The sequence below is a fragment of the Anolis carolinensis genome, chromosome 1 (assembly GCF_035594765.1).
Source record: "Anolis carolinensis isolate JA03-04 chromosome 1, rAnoCar3.1.pri, whole genome shotgun sequence".
Taxonomy (NCBI): Eukaryota; Metazoa; Chordata; class Lepidosauria; order Squamata; family Dactyloidae; genus Anolis; species Anolis carolinensis.
In genome coordinates this window covers 325,533,120-325,558,038 of record NC_085841.1, presented here as the reverse complement: position 1 = coordinate 325,558,038, position 24,919 = coordinate 325,533,120, and the positions used below count along the sequence as shown (strand labels likewise).

Genomic DNA, 24,919 nt, shown 5'->3' with positions numbered 1-24,919 from the left:
TCAGAAAAGACCACTTGCAACTCTGTACGACAGCTTGACTTTTAAAAACAATGGTCAGGAGAAGTCTCTGCCCCTCTTTCACAAGCTTCATGGTATCATCTTCATTCTCTTTGCTGCACTTATGGGAATCATTTTTCCAAACGTTTTGTCACATTAAAAAAATCAACCCACCCACTAGGCACCATCTACACAAACACTAAAATCCAGTTGGAAGCTGGCTCAAGGTCGGGGTGTTTATAAAATGTACACCCCAATATGCTGCAACGCGCATCCAGACAGAAACAGCATGCTAAAAAAAAAAACCTCTCCAGAAATTCCAGATCGAGCCATAAAATCCTCTGAATTCCACATCTTACACAGAGCTGGAATCCAGAAGCAACATACAGTGTACTTATGTGGACAGGGCTAATGCTGAAGCATTTGAAGAAAGAGACCAGAAACACCACCCCTGGAGAGGTAATCGCAGGATTCCGATGGGAATGCTTGCTTCCCCTTTCTTTCTTTCTTTCTTTCTTTCTTTCTTTCTTTCTTTCTTTCTTTCTTTCTTTCTTTCTTTCTTTTTTTTTAAAAAAAATACTTTTTATTGAGTTTTACACAGATACATAAAATTGCACATAAAAAGGGGGAAGGGGGTGGAATAAAAAACAAAAGGGAAAGAATAGGAAAAAAAAGAAAAAAAAGAAAGGGGAGATACAGAAAAGGAAAGAGGGGAAGGCAAGGGGAAGGGGAGGGGGGCGGCTTCCACTACCCCCGACGGTTAAGTCTGTCTATTTCTTTTTGAAGTTTCTTCAACATTCTCTTCACTTGCTTCTTTGCCATTATTACTTTGTTGTCTTCATCGCAGGGTTGAGTGTTGAGTTCCGAATTCATTTTTAGGGTTTAATCTAATATTCCTTTCTGTGTTTAAGAAGTTTTTACCCAATCTCAATTTGTTTGTTTGTTTGTTTATTTATTTATTTATTTTATTTAGTTGTTATTTATTTATTTATTATATTTCCTTTTATTTTATATATTTATATATTCCTTTAATTTTTTATTTATTTAAATCCTTTTTTGTAGCCAAATTTATTTCCAGATATTTTTCTATCGCTTGCCAATTTGTTTCTTTCCTTGGTCTACCCTGGTTCTTTGCTATTAAGTAAGTTAGTCTGTCCATGTTTTTTATTTCTACAACTTTGATTAACCATTCCTCTTTCTTAGGGATTGTTTTTTGTCGCCAGTGTCTAGCGTATGTCATTCTAGCCGAGGTAGTTAGATATGGCATTAATTTTTCCTCATTTGTGTCGCAGGGTTCTGTGAATATTCCTAGTAAATAAAATTCTGGAGTTTTTTTAACTTTTGTATTCAGCATTTTTTGTATGGTTTCATGTATTTTGGACCAATATTCTTTCGCTTTTTTACATTCCCACTATGTATGGTGGAATGTTCCTTTCTTGCTTTGCTCTGAGTTGCTCTCACATTGATTCTGATCAGATAATCTGCTTCTTTTCAATGCATCTTGCTGGATGAGATGGGTAGAAATGTTTCTTGAATTGGACTGATCCACAATCAGTGGATTTTTGTGGCCACTGTTGCAGCTTCCACCTGGTTCATGAGGTGCCCATGTAGGCAACTTGCAGTAAACCAGAGCTGTTCAGCAGTGAAATATGCTGCCTCGAAGTGTGGTGGAGTCTCCTTCTCTGAAGACTTTTAATCAGAGGCTAGAAGGCCATTGTTCAGGGGTGCTTTGACTGTGTGTTCCTGCATGGCAGGGGATTGGACTGGGTGGCCCTTGTGGTCGCTTCCAGCTCTAGGATTCTTATTATTCTTAAACTCATGTTCTGATCTGGATTAAATGGCTGTTTAGAAGACTTAGACTTGCATATATCTTTAAAGGTGTGAAAGCTCAATTGCTTGCCTCTTCCTCCATGGAAAATTAGAGAGAGATGCTGGGTAATGCACAGGCCTGGGAGGCATTAACTTCAGAAATTTAGTCACAGTAGGGTGGGTGTGAGTGAGTTCCAACCAAATGTGATGTGTTCCTAAAAAAATAAATATTTTCTGTCTTAACAGGTGCAGCAGAACTGAAACATGTTTCTATACTGTTATTTCTCTCTCTAGTTCCCAGAGGGCAAACAATGTTTCAACTTGACACCAGGTAGAACCAGAATCAGCTGGTGGACAATGTTGTGAAAGAAAACAGCAACTGAGAGAAGGCAGTAGCTGTGCTTAGCATTCATGACTTCTTAGACTGTCAGTGCTGCTTCAACTCCAAAGTTCAAATGCGGTTTGAACGACAGTGGCCTTTCCACTGCATCCTTCGACCAATGTGAATTCATGAACCTTTCTCGGTTAACCCTCACTGCACTTCAGTCTGGCCTTTTCTAAAGCAAAAAATCTGCATTGGCTGTTTCCTGGCTGCCCTCTACATGCACTTTTTGCAGATTGGTACACTTCATATGTGTTGGAATATAATTCCCCAAATCCCCTAAGAGCATGGTCTATAAGTCAACAAATCTGGAGGACATCTGTGGGGGAAGGGTTTATATGTATGTACTTTGACACGATTGGATCCCTAGTCAAAATTGAAATGTTTCTTTTCCATTATAGATACTTTGGATTAGGACTGGTGCAGTGCAAATGACACTATTCTCTCTTTTTCATGCCAGTCTTGGATATGCTAACATAATAGGTAAAGGTTTCCCCTGACGTTAAGTCCAGTCATGTCTGACTCTGGGACTTGGTGCTCATCTCCATTTTTAAGCTGAAGAGCCGGTGTTGTCCATAGACAACTCCAAGGTCATGTGGCCGGCATGACTGCATGGAGCGCCGTTACCTTCCCGCCGGAGCGGTACCTATTGATCTATTCACATTGGCATGTTTTCGAACTGCTAGGTTGGCAGGAGCTGAGCTAACAGCGGCCGCTCCTGGGGTTTGAACCTGGGACCTTTCGGTCTGCAAGTTCAGCAGCTCAGCGCTTTAACGCACTTTGCCACCAATATTCCTGTGCAAATTTTGTAAGAATATAAGATCTATGCAGGATCAGACCAGAAGGTGTTCAATCCAGCATTCTGCATAGTAATAATGATAAAATTCTTGTTATATCTTACCTGCCTCTCCTTGTGGTTTGAGTTGGGAAAAATCAACATATTAAAATATAACATTTAACCTCCAGTCCTGAAAGAAAGATGGGATATAGTTCAAGAAATGCATTAAACAGACACTTAAATAAAGTGTGTCATACTGTTTAATATTTACAATTTCCTAAACTAAGCAATGTAAATTTTTGAACTAATGTTTAAAAAACCAGTGCCAACAAAATCCTCCAGCAATGAGCAGTCTGTTTTTCTAGTGCAGTGGTTCTCAACCTGTGGGTCCCCAGGTGTTTGGCCTTCAACTCCCAGAAATCCCAGCCAGTTTACCAGCTGTTAGGATTTCTGGGAGTTGAAGGCCAAAACATCTGGGGACCCACAGGTTGAGAACCACTGCTCTAGTGCCTTGCTTCATTCGTCTCCCCCTTCTCCCACCTATGTGGTCATGCTCGTGCCCACATAATGTGCCAATAGATTCTGCTTCCCATGAAGCATTTTTGCCATGCCTCCTTGCCTCAGAAGTCTTTTACATGCATTCTGAAATTCTTTAGATGTTGAACTTTTTATAGCGAAAATGGCATATGTATGATGGGGTTGACAGGCAAGTGACACTCATTAGATAGAAGGATAAAGCACCTTCAAGGTTTACAAAAGTAGGAAAGGAAATTTAGGTTGTGGGGATGGAATATCCTAGAAGAGGACATGGACAGAGAACTAGATATGCTGCAATGCACTTGCTGTATTTAAAATGGAAGTAAAATGTGGTTGAAGAAGTTGGGGGGAAAGAATGCAGCACCGGATATATTGCAATGTGTTTGCTGCAGTATTTCCCCTTTGTTTTATTCTATTTTTCTGAATGCTCTTTTATTGTAGCTCTTCACGTTTTACCAAAGGTGATGATGGTTCTTTGCAGTAATCATTAATTTATGTTCTTTACTAAGTTCTTTCTCTCTCCCTCCCACACATAACACACACTACTTTAGAATGTGAAACTAACATTCTGAGGTAGTTTTCCATTAGCCAACGCTTACAGTTGTTGCTGACAGTTCCACACGTCCACACAGTATGTGATGTACTTTGTCATTTCAGCTTTTTAGAAAGGGCAGGACTTGCTTGCTCTTCCAGGAAAAGAACCATTACTTAAAAGGTGTGGTAACAAGTTATCCTTAAATGAACATATCTTTCATTATAACCCCAGGAAAAGTGCAGTAGGTATAAATTGCAACAGGTGAGCTGGACATACCTGAGTGATAATGTCACCATTAGTTCAGCTCAGAAGAAGTGCATGGGCCTCAGCATCCCTAGAGCAGAGATGAGGAGGTTGGTGGGGCTTGCTGCAGGGAGATAGGGATGGAGTGGGTCACAGAACTATCATTTGGAAAAAATGAGGGGCCTTGGCAAAGTGGAACTTGTTTCCAGGGAAGGAAGATCTGGAAAGATGGTGAGAAGACTTGCAACCTACATTTTAATGCATGGGCAGGACAGAATCTGACACAGAAAATGTATGTAGGAAAGAGTATTTGAGAATCATTCTCATACTTGCTACTGAGAGACTACTAATGCTAGCCTCCCTGTTTTCTCCTTACATGAGTAAATCCTGTGAGGAATCATTATGGAAGAACCTTCAGCACTATAGTCAGCACTCTATGGTCACCAGGGCTAGAGGCACAGGACCCCCATGGAAGTGAAAAACCATGAATAAAAATTGCTATTTTTTTACATGAGAGAACAGTCTAGAAATATATAGGACTTTCAAGAAGACTTTTGCTGAAGCTGACCACAGAGTCACACTGGAGGAGAGAAAATTTTAATTAAATCTGTCACTCATCAAATCTGCAAAAGTCAAAACTGCAAAAGTGGAAGGATAACTCTAATCTTATATTCAGCAACATATAAATGCAGAATGGACCAGGTAATTCCATGCTTGTGCTTTAAGGTGACTCACGTCTGAATGTGTGTGGTGTTTCAACTAATAAAGTGGACAGACTCGACAAATACAACAAATTGTAAATGGATATCCTTACAACTCTTTTCTTCACAGTGACCTCAGTTTGAGTGTTAGTCGAGTGCAGCGTTTCTCAACCTGGGAGTCAGAACCCTTGGGGGGGTCAAGTGGGGTTGTCAGCAGAGCCGGCCCTAGGTATTTTTCAAGTGTAGGCGAACAGAATTTTGGCGCCCCCCAAACCAATCACTGAAAAATAAAAGCGTTGGATAATAAGGAAGTATAAAGGAAAAGCCTATAAAACATCAAATTACATTATGATTTTAAAAATTAAGCACCAAAACATCATGTTTTACAACAAATCAATAGAAAAAGCAGTTCAATACATGGTAATGTTATGTAGGAATTACTATATTTGCAAATTTAGCACTAAACATTGAACAGGGATATAGGGCAGTGTGGACTTAGATAACCCAAATAGCCCTCAGTATTTAAAAAAAACTCTAAAATCAGGACAATAAATAAAGAACAACACTCTGAAAACAGAAAAAATCCAGACAGTAAACAATCAGGGACAGCTAACTCCTCCCAAAAAAAGATTCTCCCAGGCAAGAAGAAGCCAGGCCTTGAAGCCACAGGGCCATTAAATGCTAATCAAGGTGATTAATTACAACATTCACACCTGCTTCAAAGAAAAGTTCTTTCTCCCACCCTGGACCTTCTACAGATATATAAACCCCACATACCTAGCTTCCAAGTTCCTACAGACCTCACAATCTCTGAAGGCCCCAAAGGTGGGCTTGCGTGGTGCGAAGGTGGGTCTGCGCTGGCCGGAAGGCCCAGCGCGGCCGCTGGAAGGCCCGAAAGAGAAGGAGGTGGAGAGTGGTGCCCTCCTCCCAGGACGATGGTGCCCCCGGGACGATGGCGCCACAGGCAAATGCCTATTTCGCCTTATGGTTGGACCGCCTCTGGTTGTCAGAGGGGTCACCAAAGACCATCAGAAAACACTACAACTCCCAAATGTCACGGTGTCCTTTCCCCAAACTACACTAGTGTTCACATTTGGGCATATTGAATATTCGTGCCAAGTTTGGTCCAGATCCATCATTGTTTGAGTCCACAGTGCTCTCTGGATGTAGGTGAACTACAACTCCAAAAATCAAGGTTTATGCATACAAAACCCTTCCAGTATTTTCTGTTGGTAATGGGAATTCTGTGTGCCAAGTTTGGTTCAATTCCATTGTTGGTTGGTGGAGTTTAGAAAGCTCTTCGATTGTAGGTGAACTATAAATCCCAGTAACTACAATTATCAAATGACAAAATCATTCCCTCCCCAACCCCACCAGTATTCAAATTTGGGTGTATCGGGTATTTGTGCCAAATGTGGTCCAGTGAATGAACATACACCCTGCATATCAGATATTTACATTACGATTCATAACAGTAGCAAAATGACAGTGATGAAGAAGCAACAAAAATAATTTTATGGTTGGGAGTCACCACAACATGAGGAACTGTATTAAGAGGTTGCGGCATTAGGAAGGTTGAGAACCACTGGTCTAGTGGCAGATGTATAACCAGCTACTATATTGTAGGAGATGTGTACTCCAGGAATAGGAAATGTATAGGCTTCCAGATGAATTTGGACATCTGGCATGTATCACCCCTGGATGCAATGGCTATAGCTGTTGAGACTTAAAATCCAAATGTCTCTTGGATGTACATCTTGCTTTTCTTCCAGTGGGGGACCCCAAATGGCTCCAACCACATCTAGAGAAGCACACCTATCCAGCCTGAAAAAATTACAGAATGCAAAGGTTTTTAAAAATATATTAAATGATGCTTCATTAAAAATGTATTCAAACAATATAATACTCAAACATGTTAAAAGACAAAGACATAGGCCCATTTAAATCTCTGTTTGCAACATACCGTATATTATAATCCAAAGGAGAGAGGGAGTTAACCAAACCTATGATGGAAGAGAACTCCATAACCTTGAAGCAGCTACTGAGGAGGCCATGTCTCCCATGCCATCACATCACTTCTAACTGGTAATAAAATAGAGTACAATCAGTCATATGAATCTACTCTATCCTCACCCTACACCGTTACTTCATGGCTACAGTTTTGCAGATTCATGAAGTCACCCTCAGCTCCGGGTCTAATGAGGTATTGGGCCTGTGAGGGCTCACCCCCAGGTAGTCCTGGGACTATTTGGGGGTAAGTCCCCATTTGCCATCTTGTTCCTTTTGGGCTCCTGGAGCCCAAAGGTGCAAGATGGCATCCACCCCTCCCCTCAAGCCCCCCAAAACAAGCCTTACAATTAAGAAAAACATACCAGGCCATTATTAAGCTGCCCCATGAATCCTCCTAGTGTGTAGAAATGATGCGCCAGGAGACCGGGGGGAGAGGGGAAACAAAATTGCTTCTGCCCCTTCCCCCCAATCTCCTGACACATCATTTCTATATGCCAGGAGCACTCACAGAACAGCTTAATGGTAGTTGATATGTTTTACTTAATTGTAAGATTTGTTTTGGGGGGCTTGGGGGTGGTTGAGTGCCATTCTGGTAGTCACCGGGATGTCATCTAGATACCCCACTGGGAAAGCCTGGGTTTGGGTACTCAAATCCCCACCAAAGCGGATTAAAAACCCGCTTTGGAGCAGATTTGAGTGCTGTCTGGAAGAACCCTGAGAGAGTGTGATTTATTCTAAGTTACTCACTGAATGTCCATGTCCAAAAATAAGAAAATGCACGCCTGTATAAGTAACACAGTAAGCTTCTTATGGCAAAGTCATATTTGCATTCTCCATCTGCTCTGAAATACAGTAGAAGACACTGTGATCTTTCATGCAAGTCAGACCAAATACAGAACAGATCCAAACTGTTCTTGGTTTTACCACTTCTCCACAAAGTTGTTGTTATAGCTGTTGTTGCTATCTGATTTCAAATTGTTTCTGATCTACGACAACCCTGAGGCAACCCTATTATAGGGTTTTCTTGGCAAGATCTGTTACCATTGTTACCATTGCGTTCCTTTGAGGCTAAGAGAATGTGACTTGCCCAAAGTCACTCTGTGGTTTTATGGAGAAGTGTGGCTTCAAACACTGATGTACAAGTCCAACACTCAAACTGCTATACCATACTTGCTCATCTTTTCCACCTAATATACAGGAAGCCTCTACCTAATATATAGAGAACTGCAAATATGAACATGTTCTGCTAAGTATGTTTTAGCCCAAAATCATACAATTACAAATCATACACAATAAACTATTGTTTTCAAACTTTTGCTGAGAACAAACAAAAATCACACAGACAAACATATCTCTTTTTTGAATTCTGGTGATAATTGTTTTAAGGCACTGTTTTTGTTACTTAAGAACATTAGAAGATTCTTCCTAGATCATAACGAAAGCCTTTCTAATACAGCATTTCATAATTGATTATAAGAAGCCCAGAAGGAGAACATGCAGCCTTAATCCTTGAGGATAGCTATTATGATAATCTTATCTTCTGTGAATGCGTCTATTTCTCCTTCAAAGGCATTTAATCTGGTGGCCATTGTTACTTTGTGGGCAATCATCCTTATAATACCACTATGCACTGTAAGAAGTTACTTCCTTTTATCCTACTGATAAGCTACATTTCATGACCTGATGTTTTTTCTTTATGTATAGTTTCTCCACACAACTGCTTCTCTATATTTATCATCTTTGTTAAAATAAAAAAGGCCCAAACATTGAAACCTTCATTGGAAGAAGCATTGTTCTAACTCCAATTATTTTTGGGTCCTCTTCTGATTGTACAATACTATTTTTGAGATGAGTTGAATAGCAGCATACAGTGTTCTAACTATAATTAACCCATCGATTTGTATTGAAACTTGACTGTATTGTCAGTTCCTTCTCTAATAATCTCACATTTTGGTTTAGTTACCTACTATATTTATTTAATGTTTTTAAAGTGTTCTTACCCATTGTGCATTGCCTTCAGGACTCCAGTGGATTGAAAAGTGACAAACAAACATCCATGAGCTTTGTCCTAGTCACTCCCCCCCCCCCCCCGCCCCCCAATATGCATTGCTTTACACTTCGCCCTGGTGGCGAAGTGTGTTAAAACACTGAGCTGCTGAACTTGCAGCCCGAAAGGTCCAAGGTTCAAATCCCGGGAGCGGAGTGAGCACCCACTGCTAGCTCCAGCTTCTGCCAAACTAGCAGTTCAAAAACATGCAAATGTGAGTAGATCAATAGGTACCGCTCTGGCGGGAAGGTAACGGCGCTCCATGCAGTCATGCCAGCCACATGACCTTGGAGGTGTCTATGGACAATGCCGGCTCTTTGGCTTAGAAATGGAGATGAGCACCAACATGACTGGACTTAACGTCAGGGGAAACCTTTACCTTTACCTTACACTTATTTATGTTGAGTTCTATTACCATTTTGTTGGCTATTCGTTTTTAACAAATTTTTCACATTTTTGTCATCATAGTCCTAAATAATTTGATGTTATATATGAAGGCAGGCACTGCATTGCTTAGCTTAATTTCAGATCATAGGCTCACCAGTCTGTGAAGCAGTGTATTTAAAGGTCAGACAGCTCATATAGTTGGGAAGTTTTTCCAAATGTTTGGGTGGAATCTCTTTTCTTGTAATTTGAAGCCATTGGTTTGTGCTCTAATCCCTAGAGCAGGGATCCTCAAACTTTTTAAGTGGAGGGCCGGTTCATGGTCCCTCAGACTGTTGAGGGGCCGAATTATCATTTGGAAAAAAAAATGAACAAATTCCTATGCACACTGCACATGTCTTATTTGTACTGCAAAAAAACCCCAGCAACAATTGTTTGTTTGTTTGTTTGTTTGTTTACTACATTTATACCCCACCCACTCTCATCCTGAAGGGGGCTCAGAGCAGTTTACAAGTTGTATATACATACAATATATTATATTATTAGCATAGCACAATATTAGCATTATATATTACTATATTGTACTATACCACTATACTGTAATATTAATAATATTACATTTAATATATAATTAATATTATTATATTATTATTAGTATTATATTGTATTAAATTATAATATTATTATCAGTATTATATGTATATAGGTTCACAATATATGATATTATTAAAGTGTAAAGGTTTTCCCCTGACGTTAAGTCCAGTCATGTCTGACTCTGGGGGTTGGTGCTCATCTCTATTTCTAAGCCGAAGAGCCTGCATTGTCCGTAGACACCTCCAAGGTCATGTGGCTGGCATGACTGCATGGAGCACCGTTACCTTCCCGCCAGAGCGGTACCTATTGATCTACTCACATTTGCATGGTTTCAAACTGCTAGGTTGGCAGAAGCTGCAGCAAACAGCGGGCGCTCACTCCACTCCCGGGATTTGAACCTGGGACCTTTCTGTCTGCAAGTTCAGCAGCTCAGTGCTTTAACGCACTTCGCCACCGGGGCTCCTATGATATTATTACCATAGCACAATATTAGTAAATCAAAGAACAAATACAATATTTAAAAATAAAAACAATTTTAACCTACATAATCCTACCAGGATTTCAATGGGAAGTGTGGGCCTGCTTCTGGCCAATGAGATAGCCAAGTCAAGTAGGATTGTTGTTGTTGCGTGCCTTCAAGTCACTTCAGACTTTGGGCGAGCCTAAGTCTAAAACTGAGGGCGGGGGCCAGGTAAATGACCTTGGAGGGCCGCATCCGGCCCCTGGGCCTTAGTTTGGGGACCCCTGCCCTAGAGCCATAGATAACAAGCTTGCTCTGTCCTCATGTGGTATCATATTTATCACTTCTCAATCTTCTTTATGATGAAAGATCATTTATGAAAGTTTAAAGACATCAGTTCCCACACAGAATCTTGTTGGGCCAGATCTCTTATGTTACTGTATTCTGAGAACTATACATTTATTCCTATATTTTGCTTCCTGAGCTTCTACTATTTATTTCATGACTGCTAGGGAACAGACCCATGACTGAGGAACCTCCTGCGATGGACTTCAACTTATGAATATAAGCTGCCTTTATTTTTGGAGAAGTCAGGGTATAAATCAGTGGTGAGGAACATATGAATGTCAGTGTCCATTACTCACAATGGCTGTATGGTCTTGAGAACACAGGAAGCTGCCTCGTTTACTTTTTTAAAAATTGACTCTGAGATGTGCTGGACCTCATATTCACTCATGTGGATATCTCAATATACACACAAGCAGATTTCTTAGTATCACTCCTCAGCCTACTGTAAATTCAAGCTCTGATTAATTTCATAAAGATCAGGACAAAGGAATGATTGCAGAGACTTCTCATTGTAATTGCTTTCCATTTGTGCTTCCATTTAGCCACCTGTGTGTCCATGGCTCCATTTGTTTACAGCCTAGATCAGTTGTTTGGGGATTTTAAAATGTGCACATGCACTGGAGTAGTCTACACTATACAGTATATATACAAGCAGTATACGAATTAAATCACATATTTTCCTTGACTGCAGGGATATACAGTACTGCAAAACTGCACATTTTCCAGTCAAAATCAGGTTTTAAGCACACCTTTATAACATGTGTTTTTCAGCTGTTAATCCGAATAAGTGCACATTTTCATGAAACATCATTTAGCCACGTTTCCTCTTATCTTGGTTTCTTCCGTGGTTTTGGGCCTGTTTAGAAGGGCCCCCACTCATACGCATATATTAATCTCCAGAAAGGCCATCAACTGTCAAATTGGTCACAGCAACTATGAACACTATGAGGGTGGGTGAAGGAACTATGGACCTCATTGGTGGGTTACATGAATCAATGCAGTCATGGGTTTCACCCTCTGCCCCCTAGTTACTTGAATCAGTGGTGTCATTAATGGCACACAGGGAAAGACAGCAGAGCCCAGTGACACCATCAGAGGGGTTAATACCAAAATCACTGTTGATACATTGTTTGTGCAGTGTTTAAGCAGAGAGTTATTTTTAAAAATAAAAATACCCCCTATATTTAGATATAACCACAAAAACATTTTATCATATCTTACATTTACTGTATCAATATACCTACAATGCTAAAATTCTATGCTATTTCGCTTTTTGAACCTTCTAATGCACATGCACTCTGATCAGAGATGTCATTATCATTTGTGCTAGTACAGTCACAGTTTTTTGTATTTTAGCTACAGTATGGTTTTATATGGGAGGAGGTCCATGGGAGAGATGTCATGTGTTACCACAACAGGTGAGCCTGCTGGGTGACTGCCACTGACTTTAATAATCTGTAGTACTTAAGAGTGCATTTTCTTTGGAATCACTCTTTTAAAATTGGCACTTCTCAGTGTATGTGGACTGTGGGATTTATTTGAGGAGCGCTCTGATTAGCATCAATATATTTTTTTAAAGGATATTGCGGTCTACATGTTGAAAGGTGACATCATTTGAAAAGTCAACAGCCTGTGGACCAAATGCCAGAAATGCTAATACTGTTTTTAAACTGTTTAAACATTAAGATAAGAACTTTGAGGTTTCTTGTTTTTAAAGAGTATAATATTTGCCCAGCATGAGTTGAAAGCTGTGTAAGCGTGACAGCCGCCACAAATGCTTGCTGCTAACTTTTTACTTATGGTAATCACAAACAACCAATGGATTTCTGTTTCTAACAGGGCAATTTGTCAAAGCTCTAAAGACAAGAGAAGATTAAAAGAAGGGCACTAGCCCCATGGCTATCCAAAGATCACATTTATGAACAGTGGGGTGGCCAAAAGCAACATTTTCTGAAGTGCTGCTCTGAGGCTTTGCTCTCAAATCAAGAATTTTGGACACACCACAGAGTACTAACTACTGCGTGAGTGCATCCGGCTTTTCATTAAGTAGAATTAATGTGGTTTAATTTTTAAAACAATGCTACAGTCATTTGTGCACAGTATGCTCCATTTAGACTATATTTGAGGATTATGAATAGCTAGTCTTCTTTCTTATCCACAAATTATATCATTTTGCAAAATATGAAGAAGAAAAAACTCACTGATGACCGAGTACTGTCTGAGGTTGGTCACACAAGCCAAAATAAAGCGGTGAGCTAGAATGAACTGCCTTTCTTCAGACTGCCAGGGTGGGTATCATTTTTGGGGATATTCTTCTGAGTTAAAAACTCCCTGCAAATTATAAAATAGCATATAGAAAATATTTATGTATTAACTTCGGGTATTTATTTATTGGCAAAGAACTGGGCTGGAACCTTTCTCCTGTGATGCTAGGTTAAATTTGTAGAAAGTGGTGTTGTTTTTCATTTTACATGGAAGAACACATAAAAGTGGTATCCTGCCCATTACTTTGAAATAGTATATGCCATGCAACCATCCCTTTAGCATTCTGCCTCTGCTTTATTGCTTTAATTTGTTACAGGTGCAGACCTGACTAAAAGTATTTGTTCAAAGAATTCACAGAAAGAGTTCACATGAAGGGCAATAGGAATACCCTTTTCGCTGCTCAAATAAGCAGTGTAGTGTAGTGGTTAGAGCAGAGGTGGACAACTGTGGTTTTTCAGATGTTTTAGGCCAGTGGTTCTCAACCTGTGGGTCCCCAGATGTTTTGGTCTTCAACTCCCAGAAATCCGAACAGCTGGATGGGATTTCTGGAAGTTGTAGGCCAAAACACCTGGGGACCCACAGGTTGAGAACCACTGCTTTAGGCTAACAATTCCTATCAACTCTATCAGATATAGCTAATGATGAAAATTATGTGAGCTATAATCCCAAACCATCTGGGGGCTCATCGTTGTTCGCTTATGAGTTAATGCATGGGATTGGTTCAAGGGCTCTCTGAACCATGGAATTCATTTGATAACTTTGAGCTAGTCACTTTCTCTCTCTGCCTGACCTACCTTCTGAGGATCAAGTGAAGTGGAAAGTCATTAATGCTACCCTCAATTCACCAAAGAAGAAGTGAAGAGTCAGTGTGACAAACAAATTGGATGACACTGGGCTAATCACTTTCTGTCAACATCATGCATTTCACAAGAATGTTGTGAAAATACAATGGGGGTGGAAGGAGGAGAAAACCAATGTACATTGGTTCAAACTCTCTGAAGAAAAGGCAAGATATTAACATAATACATAAACAAACCATACGTTTCATCAGTCTCTCTTAAGCCAGGCAATAGTCTGCTTATAGTACCACACTCTGACAAAATTATATATATATATATATATATATATATATATATATATATATATATATATAAATGTCTTGTGATTCTGATAATCCTGTGCCATTTCAGTTTCACGTTGTGGAAAATGGGATTTTAGAGGTTCTGCAAAAGAACCTCAGAGAATATTCCAAAATTGCTATTCTGACCTCTCTTGCAAGTAGTTCAGCCTCTAGTCTCAAAAAGCTGAAGAAACCACAGGGTTTTTTTTAGTACTGTACTCTGAAGGAAGTATTCATGACACAACTTTTTTTCTTTCTCAGAACTCTGTGTGTGCAGAGGAGCACGTATTTGGATGGCTGCACTGTGTCTTTAATTACTGTGATTAAACATGGTAACAGATCAATTGTGCATGCTGCGATTGTGAGGCCAAGTACAGAAAAGTACAGCAAAGGCATAAAGCTACATGAGGCCATTGCAGAAAGCATACGTTAAATAAACAAAAGAAATGTGACATGCTGGTTGTTAAGAAATTAAAACAAATGAACAAACCATTACTCAGGGCTTAGAAAAGTTACTTTTTAGACAGTAAATCCCACAATCCCCAGCCAGCATGGCAACTAGCTATGCTGTGTAAAAGATTCTTGGAGCAGTAATTCAAAAAAGGACACTTTCCAAGCTCTGTCATTATTTTGCCACCTCATAGTGAAATGTGACACTGTTAGTCCTGCAGCTCCCTCTCCTTTCCATCCTTTCTCTTTCTACTTCATTCCTTTATTTCCCCTCTCCTTCTTCCTTTGTTTACCCCTCAAAAACAGATGGAAGCATCCATGGAGGAAGGCAGTGCTGGCAGGTCAACCATTAACCTCGGTTTTATGGTGTCATACATCTATTTTTGGAGGTAATAGGACTGAGCCATTGCAATATGATGCTGACCCAGTGGGGTTAATGTGCCCCCTTGTAACATTTTCCTGATCTAAGTAAGTTTTCAAAGCATTCGATATTGGGAGAAGGGGTTTAAGAATGATACATGAACCCACATGTAGTAGAAAGTAATGAACTGATGATGAGAATAATTCTGAAAGAGAAGGGAGCCAGCCAGGGCTATACCTTGAATATTGGACCAGGACTCTGGGAGCTCAGGATTCAAATCCTCAGTCAGTCAGGGAAACTCACTTTGGTGAGCCACATTCTGAATAACATCTTCCCATGAAAACCCTATGATAGGGTTGCCATATGCTGGAGTCGAGTTGATAGTAACATAACAAATTCAGAATGGAGGAATGACATACCATGTTTCCCCGAAAATAAGACAGTGTCTTATATTAATTTTTGCTCCCAAAGATGCACTAGGTCTTATTTTCAGGGGATGTCTTATTTTTCCATGAAAAAGAATTCACATTTATTGTTGAACAAAAAATGAACATTTATTATATACTGTACAGTAGTTGTCATCACAAACCAGCATAACCAGACAAACTGTGAATCCTATCAAGATTTCTTGTTACTACTAATATTTCCATGTACAACACTCTATGGTACGTACATTTACCGATCCTGTATGCTCTGGTCTTCTGTTTGCCCGGCATGCTTCCAAACAAAAACTTTGCTAGGTCTTACTTTCAGGGGAGGCCTTATATTTAGTAATTCAGCAAAACCTCTACTAGGTCTTATTTTCTGGGGATGTCTTATTTTAGGGGAAACAGGGTAGAAGAAAACATCCCTTCTTCCCCACCCAATCAAGTTAAACAACAGCAGCAGGCAGGGCTGTAGCCAAGGGAGGGGGTTTAAGGGTTCAACCCCCCCCCCCCCGGCCGCTGAAATTTTTCAGGTTTTTTAAAACTCATAAATGTTAACTGATTAACCAAATCCCCATGAGTATCCACTGAAGTTTATCTGTCTTGAGTGTCCACTGAAGTTTATCAATGGAGCCTGATGTCTAAATTATTTTGCATTATAGAACTACTCTTCATGATTTGCTAAAGCCGCCCTGAGTCCCCTGTTGGGTGAGAAGGGCGGGATATAAATATTGTAATAAATAAATAAATAAAAATTTCACCCCCCCCCCATTTTTTTCTGGCTATGGTCCTGGCAGCAGGGAAGTCAATTATAGATTTGATCTGATAGGTATGCACTTTGCATCATCTGATTTTTTTTACTTTGCATTCACGAGAGAAATTTATACCATTATAATTGCTTATTTATTTATTTACTCTGTTTCTATCCCACTCTTCTCACCCTTGCAGGGTACTCAGAGCGGCATACATAATGGCAATATTCAATGCCGCATATTCCACAACATAAAAGCAATACATCAGTACAATAAACAGTAAAGCATAAATATCATAAAACTATTAAAAACATAATTAAAACATAATATCCAGTCGTACGGTTGTCATTTGTGTGATACCTTGCTTCTATACTGTACTACCCAAACGCCTCCTTGCAAAGCCAGGTCTTCACATCTTTTTCTAAACACCAGGAGAGAAAGGGCCAGCCTGATATCACTGGAGAGGGAGTTCCATAACCGAGGGGGCCCCACAGAGAAGGCCCCGTTTCTCATCCCTACCAGTTGCTCTTGCAATGGGGATGAGACCGAGAGCAGGGCCTCCCCTGCAGATCTTAACCCTCTAACGTGTTCATAGGGAGAGATACGTTTGGACAGGTAAGTTGGATCGGAGTTTGCTTGCAATGTTATGGAATCAGAATATTGTAATGGATTTGAGGGAGGCAATTAATGGTTAGGGACAACTATTGCTGATTGTTTGACTTTCCATTACTGGAAGCAGAGCCTCCGCTGTTTGTGTTCCAATAATTTTATTTGTGTGGTAAAGGGTTAGAAGTGAACAGTGGTTCTCAACCTGTGGATCCCCAGGTGTTTTGGCCTACAAGCCCAGAAATCCCAGCCAGTTCTTAGGATTTCTGGGAGTTGAAGGCTAAACATCTGGGAACCCACAGGGTGAGAATCACTGGGTTAGAGGAAGTGTAAGAAAGTGATGAAAATGAAACTAGACTTACAGTAGAGTCTCACTTATCCAACATAAATGGGCTGGCAGAACATTGGATAAGCGAATATGTTGGATAATAAGGAGAGATTAAGAAAAAGCCTATTAAACATCAAAATAGGTTACGATTTTACAAATTAAGCACCAAAACATCATGTTATACAACAAATTTGACAGAAAAAGTAGTTCATTACACATTAATGCTATGTAGTAATTACTGTATTTACGAATTTAGCACCAAAATATCACAATGCATTGAAAACATTGACTACTAAAATGCGTTGGATAATCCAGAACGTTGGATAAGTGAGACTCTACTGTATTTTGTGGTAGCATAAACATGTTTATTTTATTAATAATTTTGAAATGTTTAAAAGCAATTTAAAATGTTTAAAAGCAATACTTTTGTGTTGGAAAAATTAGCCGTTTACAAGAAACACTGTCCACTGTATTTACTCAGTCTTCGAGGAGGCTCTTTCCATGTCCCCCAAGCTACAGACAATGCGATCGTTGTTTCCTGTTTTTGGTCAAAAATATTTAGCCATTTGTGTTCCCTCTATTTTTATCAGTTTTATACTTATTTATGCAATGCTTTTGATATGAAAAATAATTTACATATTTATTCTTGTGAGTGGTCCTGTAGGCAAGGCTCGGCGCACTGCTTTGCCCAGGGATCTACACTGCTGTTCTGATGGCCCTAGATATACTATAGGCACCAGTGTTTAGGTTCTGTGCGAAACTATTTATGTGACACCAGAAGAGATTCAACGACAGCCCTTTCACAGCAGGCACATTGGAGATGAGGATATGAGGTTTACGTGCACAAAGGAAGTGGTTTCAACACACATTCTCTGCAATGAAAACAAATGCCTTGGAATTCAGAGAACATGTGTTGAAACCACTTCCAGCCCTGTCTTTACCCCGAATGGCTCAGGAGAAAATTCATCTCTACCTGAATAGCAAGAAGTTCAAGGGGAAAGGCAACTGAGCCTATTTGCCAATCTCAGCATGCTGTTTTAGTTCCTAAGTGTGTGTTACAGTTCACACTTCCTGCAGCTATAGCAGGTTTACTGGATCAAGTTGTTACAGAAGGCTGGAACAGTTTTCTGTTCACTTGAATAATTTTGTTCTGAGAAATCCTAAAACTCTATAATATGTTACTTTGCCAAAATTAGCATATGATGAAAAGCAGTCATCATTCAGGTTTGTTTTGAAGATTTGTTTTCCAGCCACTGTTTAAAAATGTGTGGGCGAGTCGTATAAGACGTGCCGTGCCTTTTCAATCAATGTATGTGCTGAGTGTACATTACATGGCACATCTGGTGTTTCTGTATTCATGCTTACTCTTTAAAAAGTAGTTTGAAACATTAAAGAGCAGTTTTTAAATTAGCATACTTGCCCAATAATTATAGTTATAAAGCTTTAATGTGTGGAGAGTCTTCAACTCCTCATGCCATTCATGGCATTTGGAAATAGGATTCATTGGTGCTTTGCCTGTGTATTACAACAAAGTGTGTACTCTGCAATATTTCTGCAAGTAGGATTTAATACTCAGTTCCTGGAACACTAGTGTACAATATTAAGAAGGAAAGCGTAGAAGAAAAGCATATTTTCCAAGAAACATAGATCTTAGGCCAATCAAATGTGATTTATAAGAAGTCTCTATTTCTCCTTTTTCAAATTCAAGCACCAGGGGATTGGGACTACTCTTTAGGTTGCCACTATAAATCAAGAAAGGCAGGTAAAACCTTTCAAAGAAAAGGAAATATACATATTGACTTTAAATTACTGTACTCACATTCCCAGCTGTGAGTAAATAAAATAAATAAATAAATAAATAAATAAGCATGATTTATTAATTGTAAATATTTCCTATTTAATGTGCCAATATTTTCCAAATCTGGAACATACTGTTGTGAATAAGGACACTTGTACACCAGGCAGGGGTAACATGATATTTTTGTTACATGTGTAGCATTATTTTAAGCAACACTTAGGATAATAAGACTTTTGAAATGTGAGCTAGACTAACTGAGAAGATCCAGAGGAAGGGCCTCCAAGAAAATAGTCTCTCTAAATAATTAAATCTTACCTTTGTTTCTACTTAGAATAATGTGAAGGCATATCTTGATAATCAGAAATTAAGTAATGTACTGTAAAAGTAGATAACCCCACTGTTGTACCTCAGTGAAAACTGTGATGATGTCAGAAGTGTAAATGTCATGCTTTTGACTCCATTTGTGAAATTATCCATCACACTGTAAACATGTTTTGTAGGTCATTCACAAGATCTTGGAGTCCTTGTGGACAACAAGTAAAACATAAGCCAACAATGCCATGCTAAAAAAGCCAATGGGATTTTGCCCTGCATAAATAGGAGTATAGTGTCTAGATCCAGGGAAGTCACGTTACCCTTCTATTCTGCCTTGGTCAGATCACACCTGGAATCACACTGTGTCCAATACTGTATCCAATTCTGGGCACCGCAACTTAAGGAAGATGTTGACAAGATGGAATGTGTCCAGAGGAGGGAGACTAAAATGATCAAGGGTCTGGAGAACAAGCCCCACGAGGAGTGGCTTAAAGAGCTGGACATGTTTAGCCTGCAGAAGAGAAGGCCGAGAAGACACATGATAGCCATGTATAAATATGTGAGGAAAAGTCATAGGGAGGAGGGACCACGCTTATTTTCTCCTTCCCTGGAGACTAGGACAAGAAACAACAGCTTCAAACTACAGGAAAGGAGATTCCACCTGAACGTTAGGAAGAATTTCCCAACTGTGAGAGCTGTTCAACAGTGGAACTCCCTGCCCTGGAGTGTGGTGAAGGCTCCTTCTTTGGAGGCTTTTAATCACAGACTGGATGGCCATCTGTCGGGGGGGGGGGGGTGCTTTGAATGTGGTTTTCCTGCTTCTCGGCAGGGGGTTGGACTGGATGGCCCATGAGGTCTCTTCCAACTCTATGATTCTATGAAAAAGGAATATGACTTTCATCTCATATTACCTACTAATTTGATTTAAAAGAAAAGAAATGACAATGTATAGACTGTTGCTGGCAAGCATGCCTTGAGAGCTTTTTAATTATCTTTTGTTAGTTATCTGAACAATGTCTGAATATATCGATGTGTATCTGCCTGGAATTCCACACACTCCTCTAGTATCCACCACAGTTCATCTCTCCCCGTGTACATATGCAAGGGATTTATTCTTCTATTATGATTTGTTAGGTGTTTCATTCATTTGCAGTGGCACAGAATTACTAAAGAGTGTAAGCAGTAATTTGAAAGCCAACACAAGTATAGCCAAGTTTATGACCCTACCAATAAAGAAGAGAGTGCCTTTATGCAAGGGCAGACTGTATTCGTAACACAACTTATGGTGCATCTACACTCTTGAATGAATGCAGTCTGGTCCTATGTTAACTGCCCTGGCTCAATGCAGTAGAATGCTGGATTTGTAATTTGGTGAGTCACCAACATTCTGGCAGAGAAGGCTAAAAACCTGGTAAAACTACAGCTCCCAGGATCCTATATAGCCTCCAGCCACAGCAATCAAAGTGGGCTCCATCTGCACTGGACAGTGTAGATGCACCCTCAGCAGTTGCAGAACACTGTCATCTCTTGGCAATCAAGTCGAAACCATTGTTTCTTTCCAGGTGTGCATCTACCACACTGTAAACGTAAGACAGTTTGACACCACTTTAATTGCTATAGCTTAATGCTATGGAATCCTGGGAGCCGTGGTTTTACAAAGTCTTTAGCCTTTGTGTTGTCAAAGGCTTTCATGGCCAGAATCCCTGGATTGCTGTGAGTTTTCCAGGATGTATGGCCATGAAGTATTCCAGAAGCATTCTCTCCTGGCATTTCATCCACCTCTGTGGCAGGCATCCTGTGAGGTGTTGGAAGCTAAGTAAGTGGGGTTTATATATCTGTAGAATGTCCAGGGTGGGAGAAAGAACTCTTGTCTGATGGAGTCAAGTGTGAATGTAGCAATTGGCCAGCTTGATTAGCACTGAATGACCTTGCAGCTTCAAAGCCTGGCTGTTTCCTGCCTGGGGGAATCCTTTGTTGGGAGGTGTTAGCTAGCCCTGAATGTTTCTTGTCTGGAATTCCCGTTTTCAGAGTATTGTTCTCTATTTGCTGACCTGATTTTACAGGTTTCCTAATACTAGCTGCCAGATTTTGTTCATTTTCATAGTTTCCTCCTTTCTGTTGAAATTGTTCACATGCTTGCGGATTTCAATGGCTTCTCTGTGTAGTCTGATATGGTGGTTGCTAGAGTGGCCCAGCATTTCTGTGTTCTCAAATAGTATTCTGTGTCCAGGTTGGTTCATTCAGTGCTTTACTATGGCTGACTTTAGCCTTTTCTGCCAAAGGCTGCTGGTGCCTCTCCATGTCCCGGGATTCTAGAACTGTGAGCCAGGACAGCGAAAGTGGTGTCAAACTGCGCTGTAGGAGACGCGCCCTGGGAAGAATGTGTGCCCCAAACTTTTAAACTCCCGCATCCCAGTATCTGTCAAAAGAACTTCCTCGCCTCGTATCAAGGAAGACCAAAAAAACAATGTGTCAGAAACTCTGATTTCCAAAACCAAAGCGGGGAAGGGAGGGAGGGAGGGGGGCACATGTTTGTCGGGCGAATAGTCCGGGTCCATCCAGGTGAATGAAGGGACGGAGACAGCGCCGGGCCCGCCGGGTTTCCCGGGTGAGTCACGCCCGCCGTTCCCAGCCAAAGAGGGCACGTAACCAAGCCCGATCCCTGCACGTCCGGCACTGCCCGGGAGCCTTTCCGTGCGCTTCGTTGGATCTCGCGTGTTCCCAGCCCGTGTCCCCGAGGGATGTAGGGCGGGGGGGGGGGGAGTAGGAGAGGAAAAGAAAGGAGGGAGGGAAGAGGAGGAGGAGAGGAGGAGGAGAAAGAGAAGGAGAGGGAAGAGGGGGAGGAAGAAGAAGAAGAGGGGGAGAAAGAGGAAAAAGGGGAAAACAAGAGGAAGAAGAGGAGGAGGAAGGAGTCTATCATATCCCATGCAGCTCTGGACAAGACTACATAGGGACCATCAAACGCAACTTTACCCAAACACGAATCAAGGAACATGAAAGACACTGCAGACTCACTCAACCAGAGAAGTCAGCCATAGCCCAGCACTTGAGGAATCAACCTGGACGCAGCATTTTATATGAGAACACTGGACCACTCTAGCAACTGCCATGGACCTCATCACACTAGAACTTGGATCCACTTTAAATCCACTTTAGGGAGGGGGCTTTAAACAGCTCAGCGTGACAGATCCTGGGCCGCACCAAACTACAAACCCCAGAATTCTGCAGGAAGCAGAAACTGGATTTAAAGTGAATTCATGCTCTAATGTGATGAGGCAGCAAGTCAGGCTACACAGAGAAGCCACTGAAATCTATAAGCATGTGGACAATTTCAACAGAAAGGAGGAAATCATGAAAATGAACAAAATCTGGCTATTAGTATTTAAAAACTCTAAAATCAGGACAGTAAATAATAATAATAATAATAATAATAATAATAATAATAATAATAATAATAATAAAACAACACTTAGAAGACAGGGGAATTTCAGATAGGAAACAATCAGAGCCAGTTAATAGCTCCGAACAAAGGATCCCCCCAGGTAGGACTCAGCCAGACTTTGAAACTGCAAAGCTAATCAAGGTGATTAATTGCAACATTCACACTTGCCTCTCACAGGCAAGAGTATTTTCTCTCACCCTGGACCTTCCACAGGGATATAAACCCACTTGCTCAGACCCGTAGCCAGGATTTTGATTTGGGTGTGTGTGTGCTGGGATTTTGGCTTGGGGGGGGGGGGGGCTGAATCTGAGTGGGGGGGCTCAGATTTGGTTTGGGGGGGCTGAATCTACCCTAGCAAACCTTTTGTTTCCTGATCCCATGCATATGGGATATATTGAGTATGGTGATCAGATCACGATATGAATAAACATAACAATTTCAATAATAAACGTAAGGCCTTCTCGTGGACCACCCTGAAAATTTCGGGGGGGGGGGGGGCTGAAGCCCCTCAAGCCTCCCCCCCCCCCCCGCTACATGCCTACACTTGCTTAGTTTTCCAATATACCTCACAACATCTGAGGATTCCTGCCATAGATGCGGGCGAAACGTCAGGAGAGAATGCTTCTGGAACATGGCCAGACAGCCCCAGAGGAGGAAGGAGTGGGGGGCAGGAGGAAGAAGAGGAAGTGGAAGAGGACGGCGGGCGGGCATCCTGGCCTCCTTCCTCCCTCCCCTTGTACGTGTGCACACTCCCGAGCGGCATGTCCCTAGTAGTATCCGGCGGCGTGGCGTGCCGAAGATGGCATTTCCCGCGTGGAGCCGGCGCCTGAAGCCACAGCAGGAGGAGCTGCTCCTGCTGCCTTGGCCATGGGGACCTGAGCGGCCCACGCATGGCCTCAGGGGGGGACGAGTCCGGAGAGCTGACGGGGGACTCCGTGGAGAGCATGAGGAAGATCTTCACCCGGCGCCCCGGCGCTGAGGGGCGAGAGGAGGAAGAGGAGAGGGAGAAAGTAGCGCAGGGGGAAGCGGCGGCATCGGTGGGCGCCCACGGGGACCCCCGCGTCCCGCGCCTGGTGTCGCACTACCTCGTGCCCTGCCTGAGAGCCTACGGCCTGTGCGTCCTGGACCGCTTCCTGGGCGCCAAGGCGGCCGAGCGGGTCTGGCAGGAGGTGCGGGCGCTGCACGCGGGCGGGAAGCTGCAGGACGGCGCCCTGGCAGCCCAGAAGGCGGGCGGGAGCCGAGGCGTCCGCGGGGACCAGGTGGCCTGGGTGGAGGGCAGCGAGCCCGGCTGCGAGCACATCGGGCAGCTCCTCCGCCGGGTGGACAGGCTCATCCTGCACGCCGACGGGCAGCTGGGCCCCTACTCAATCAGGGGCAGGCACAAGGTGAGTCCCCGACCTCGCCTGGGAGGTGTAGGGTGCATCCATACTGTAGAACAGGCATGGGGAAACTTGGGTCCTCGAGGTGTTTTGGACTTCAACTCCACCATTCCTCACAGCCTCAGGCCCCTTCCTTTTCCCCCTCAGCCGCTTAAGCGGCTGAGGGGGAAAAGGAAAGAGCCTGAGAGGAATGGTGGAGTTGAAATCCAAAACACCTCGAGGACCCAAGTTTCCCCATACCTGCCTTAGGTGCATCAATGGTTTAGAATTAACACAGGCGCCACTTTTAAGTGTCATGGCTCAATGCTAAGGAATCCTGGGAGAAGTCGGGTACCGTGTTTCCCCGAAAATAAGACAGTGTCTTATATTAATTTTTGCTCCCAAAGCTGCGCTAGGTCTTATTTTCAGGGGATGTCTTATTTTTCCATGAAGAAGAATTCACATTTATTGTTGAACAAAACAATGAACATTTATTATATACTGTACAGTAGTTGTCATCACAAACCAGCATAACCAGACAAACTGTGAGTCCTATCAAGAATTTCTTGCTACTACCATTATTTCCACGTACATACATTTACCGATCCTGCATGTTTTGGTGTTCTGTTCAGCGGGCATGCTTCCAAACAAAAACTTTGCTAGGTCTTACTTTCGGGGGAGGCCTTATATTTAGTAGTTCAGCAAAACATCTACTAGGTCTTATTTTCTGGGGATGTCTTATTTTAGGGGAAACAGGGTACATCCACACTGCAGTTTGGTCCCGCGTTTAATTGCCTTGGCTCAATGCTAGGGAATCATGGAAGCTATAGTTCAGTGAGGCACTGAACTCCGTTTTTTTATTGTGTCAGAAGCA

General features: G+C 41.7%; 1 protein-coding gene and 1 long non-coding RNA gene across 2 annotated transcripts in view; one reads left to right on the top strand and one right to left on the bottom strand.

The window, feature by feature from the left end:
- The window catches only part of LOC134295500 (uncharacterized), a 49,630-nt gene that overhangs the window by 19,174 nt on the left and 5,537 nt on the right, over positions 1-24,919 (bottom strand). The window lies entirely within an intron of this gene.
- The window catches only part of egln3 (egl-9 family hypoxia inducible factor 3), a 55,065-nt gene continuing 53,677 nt past the window's right edge, over positions 23,532-24,919 (top strand). The window contains exon 1 of the mRNA XM_062968257.1: positions 23,532-24,072. Within this exon, the coding sequence (XP_062824327.1) occupies positions 23,578-24,072 (495 nt within the window). The 5' untranslated portion in view covers positions 23,532-23,577. The remainder of the gene's footprint in view (positions 24,073-24,919) is intronic.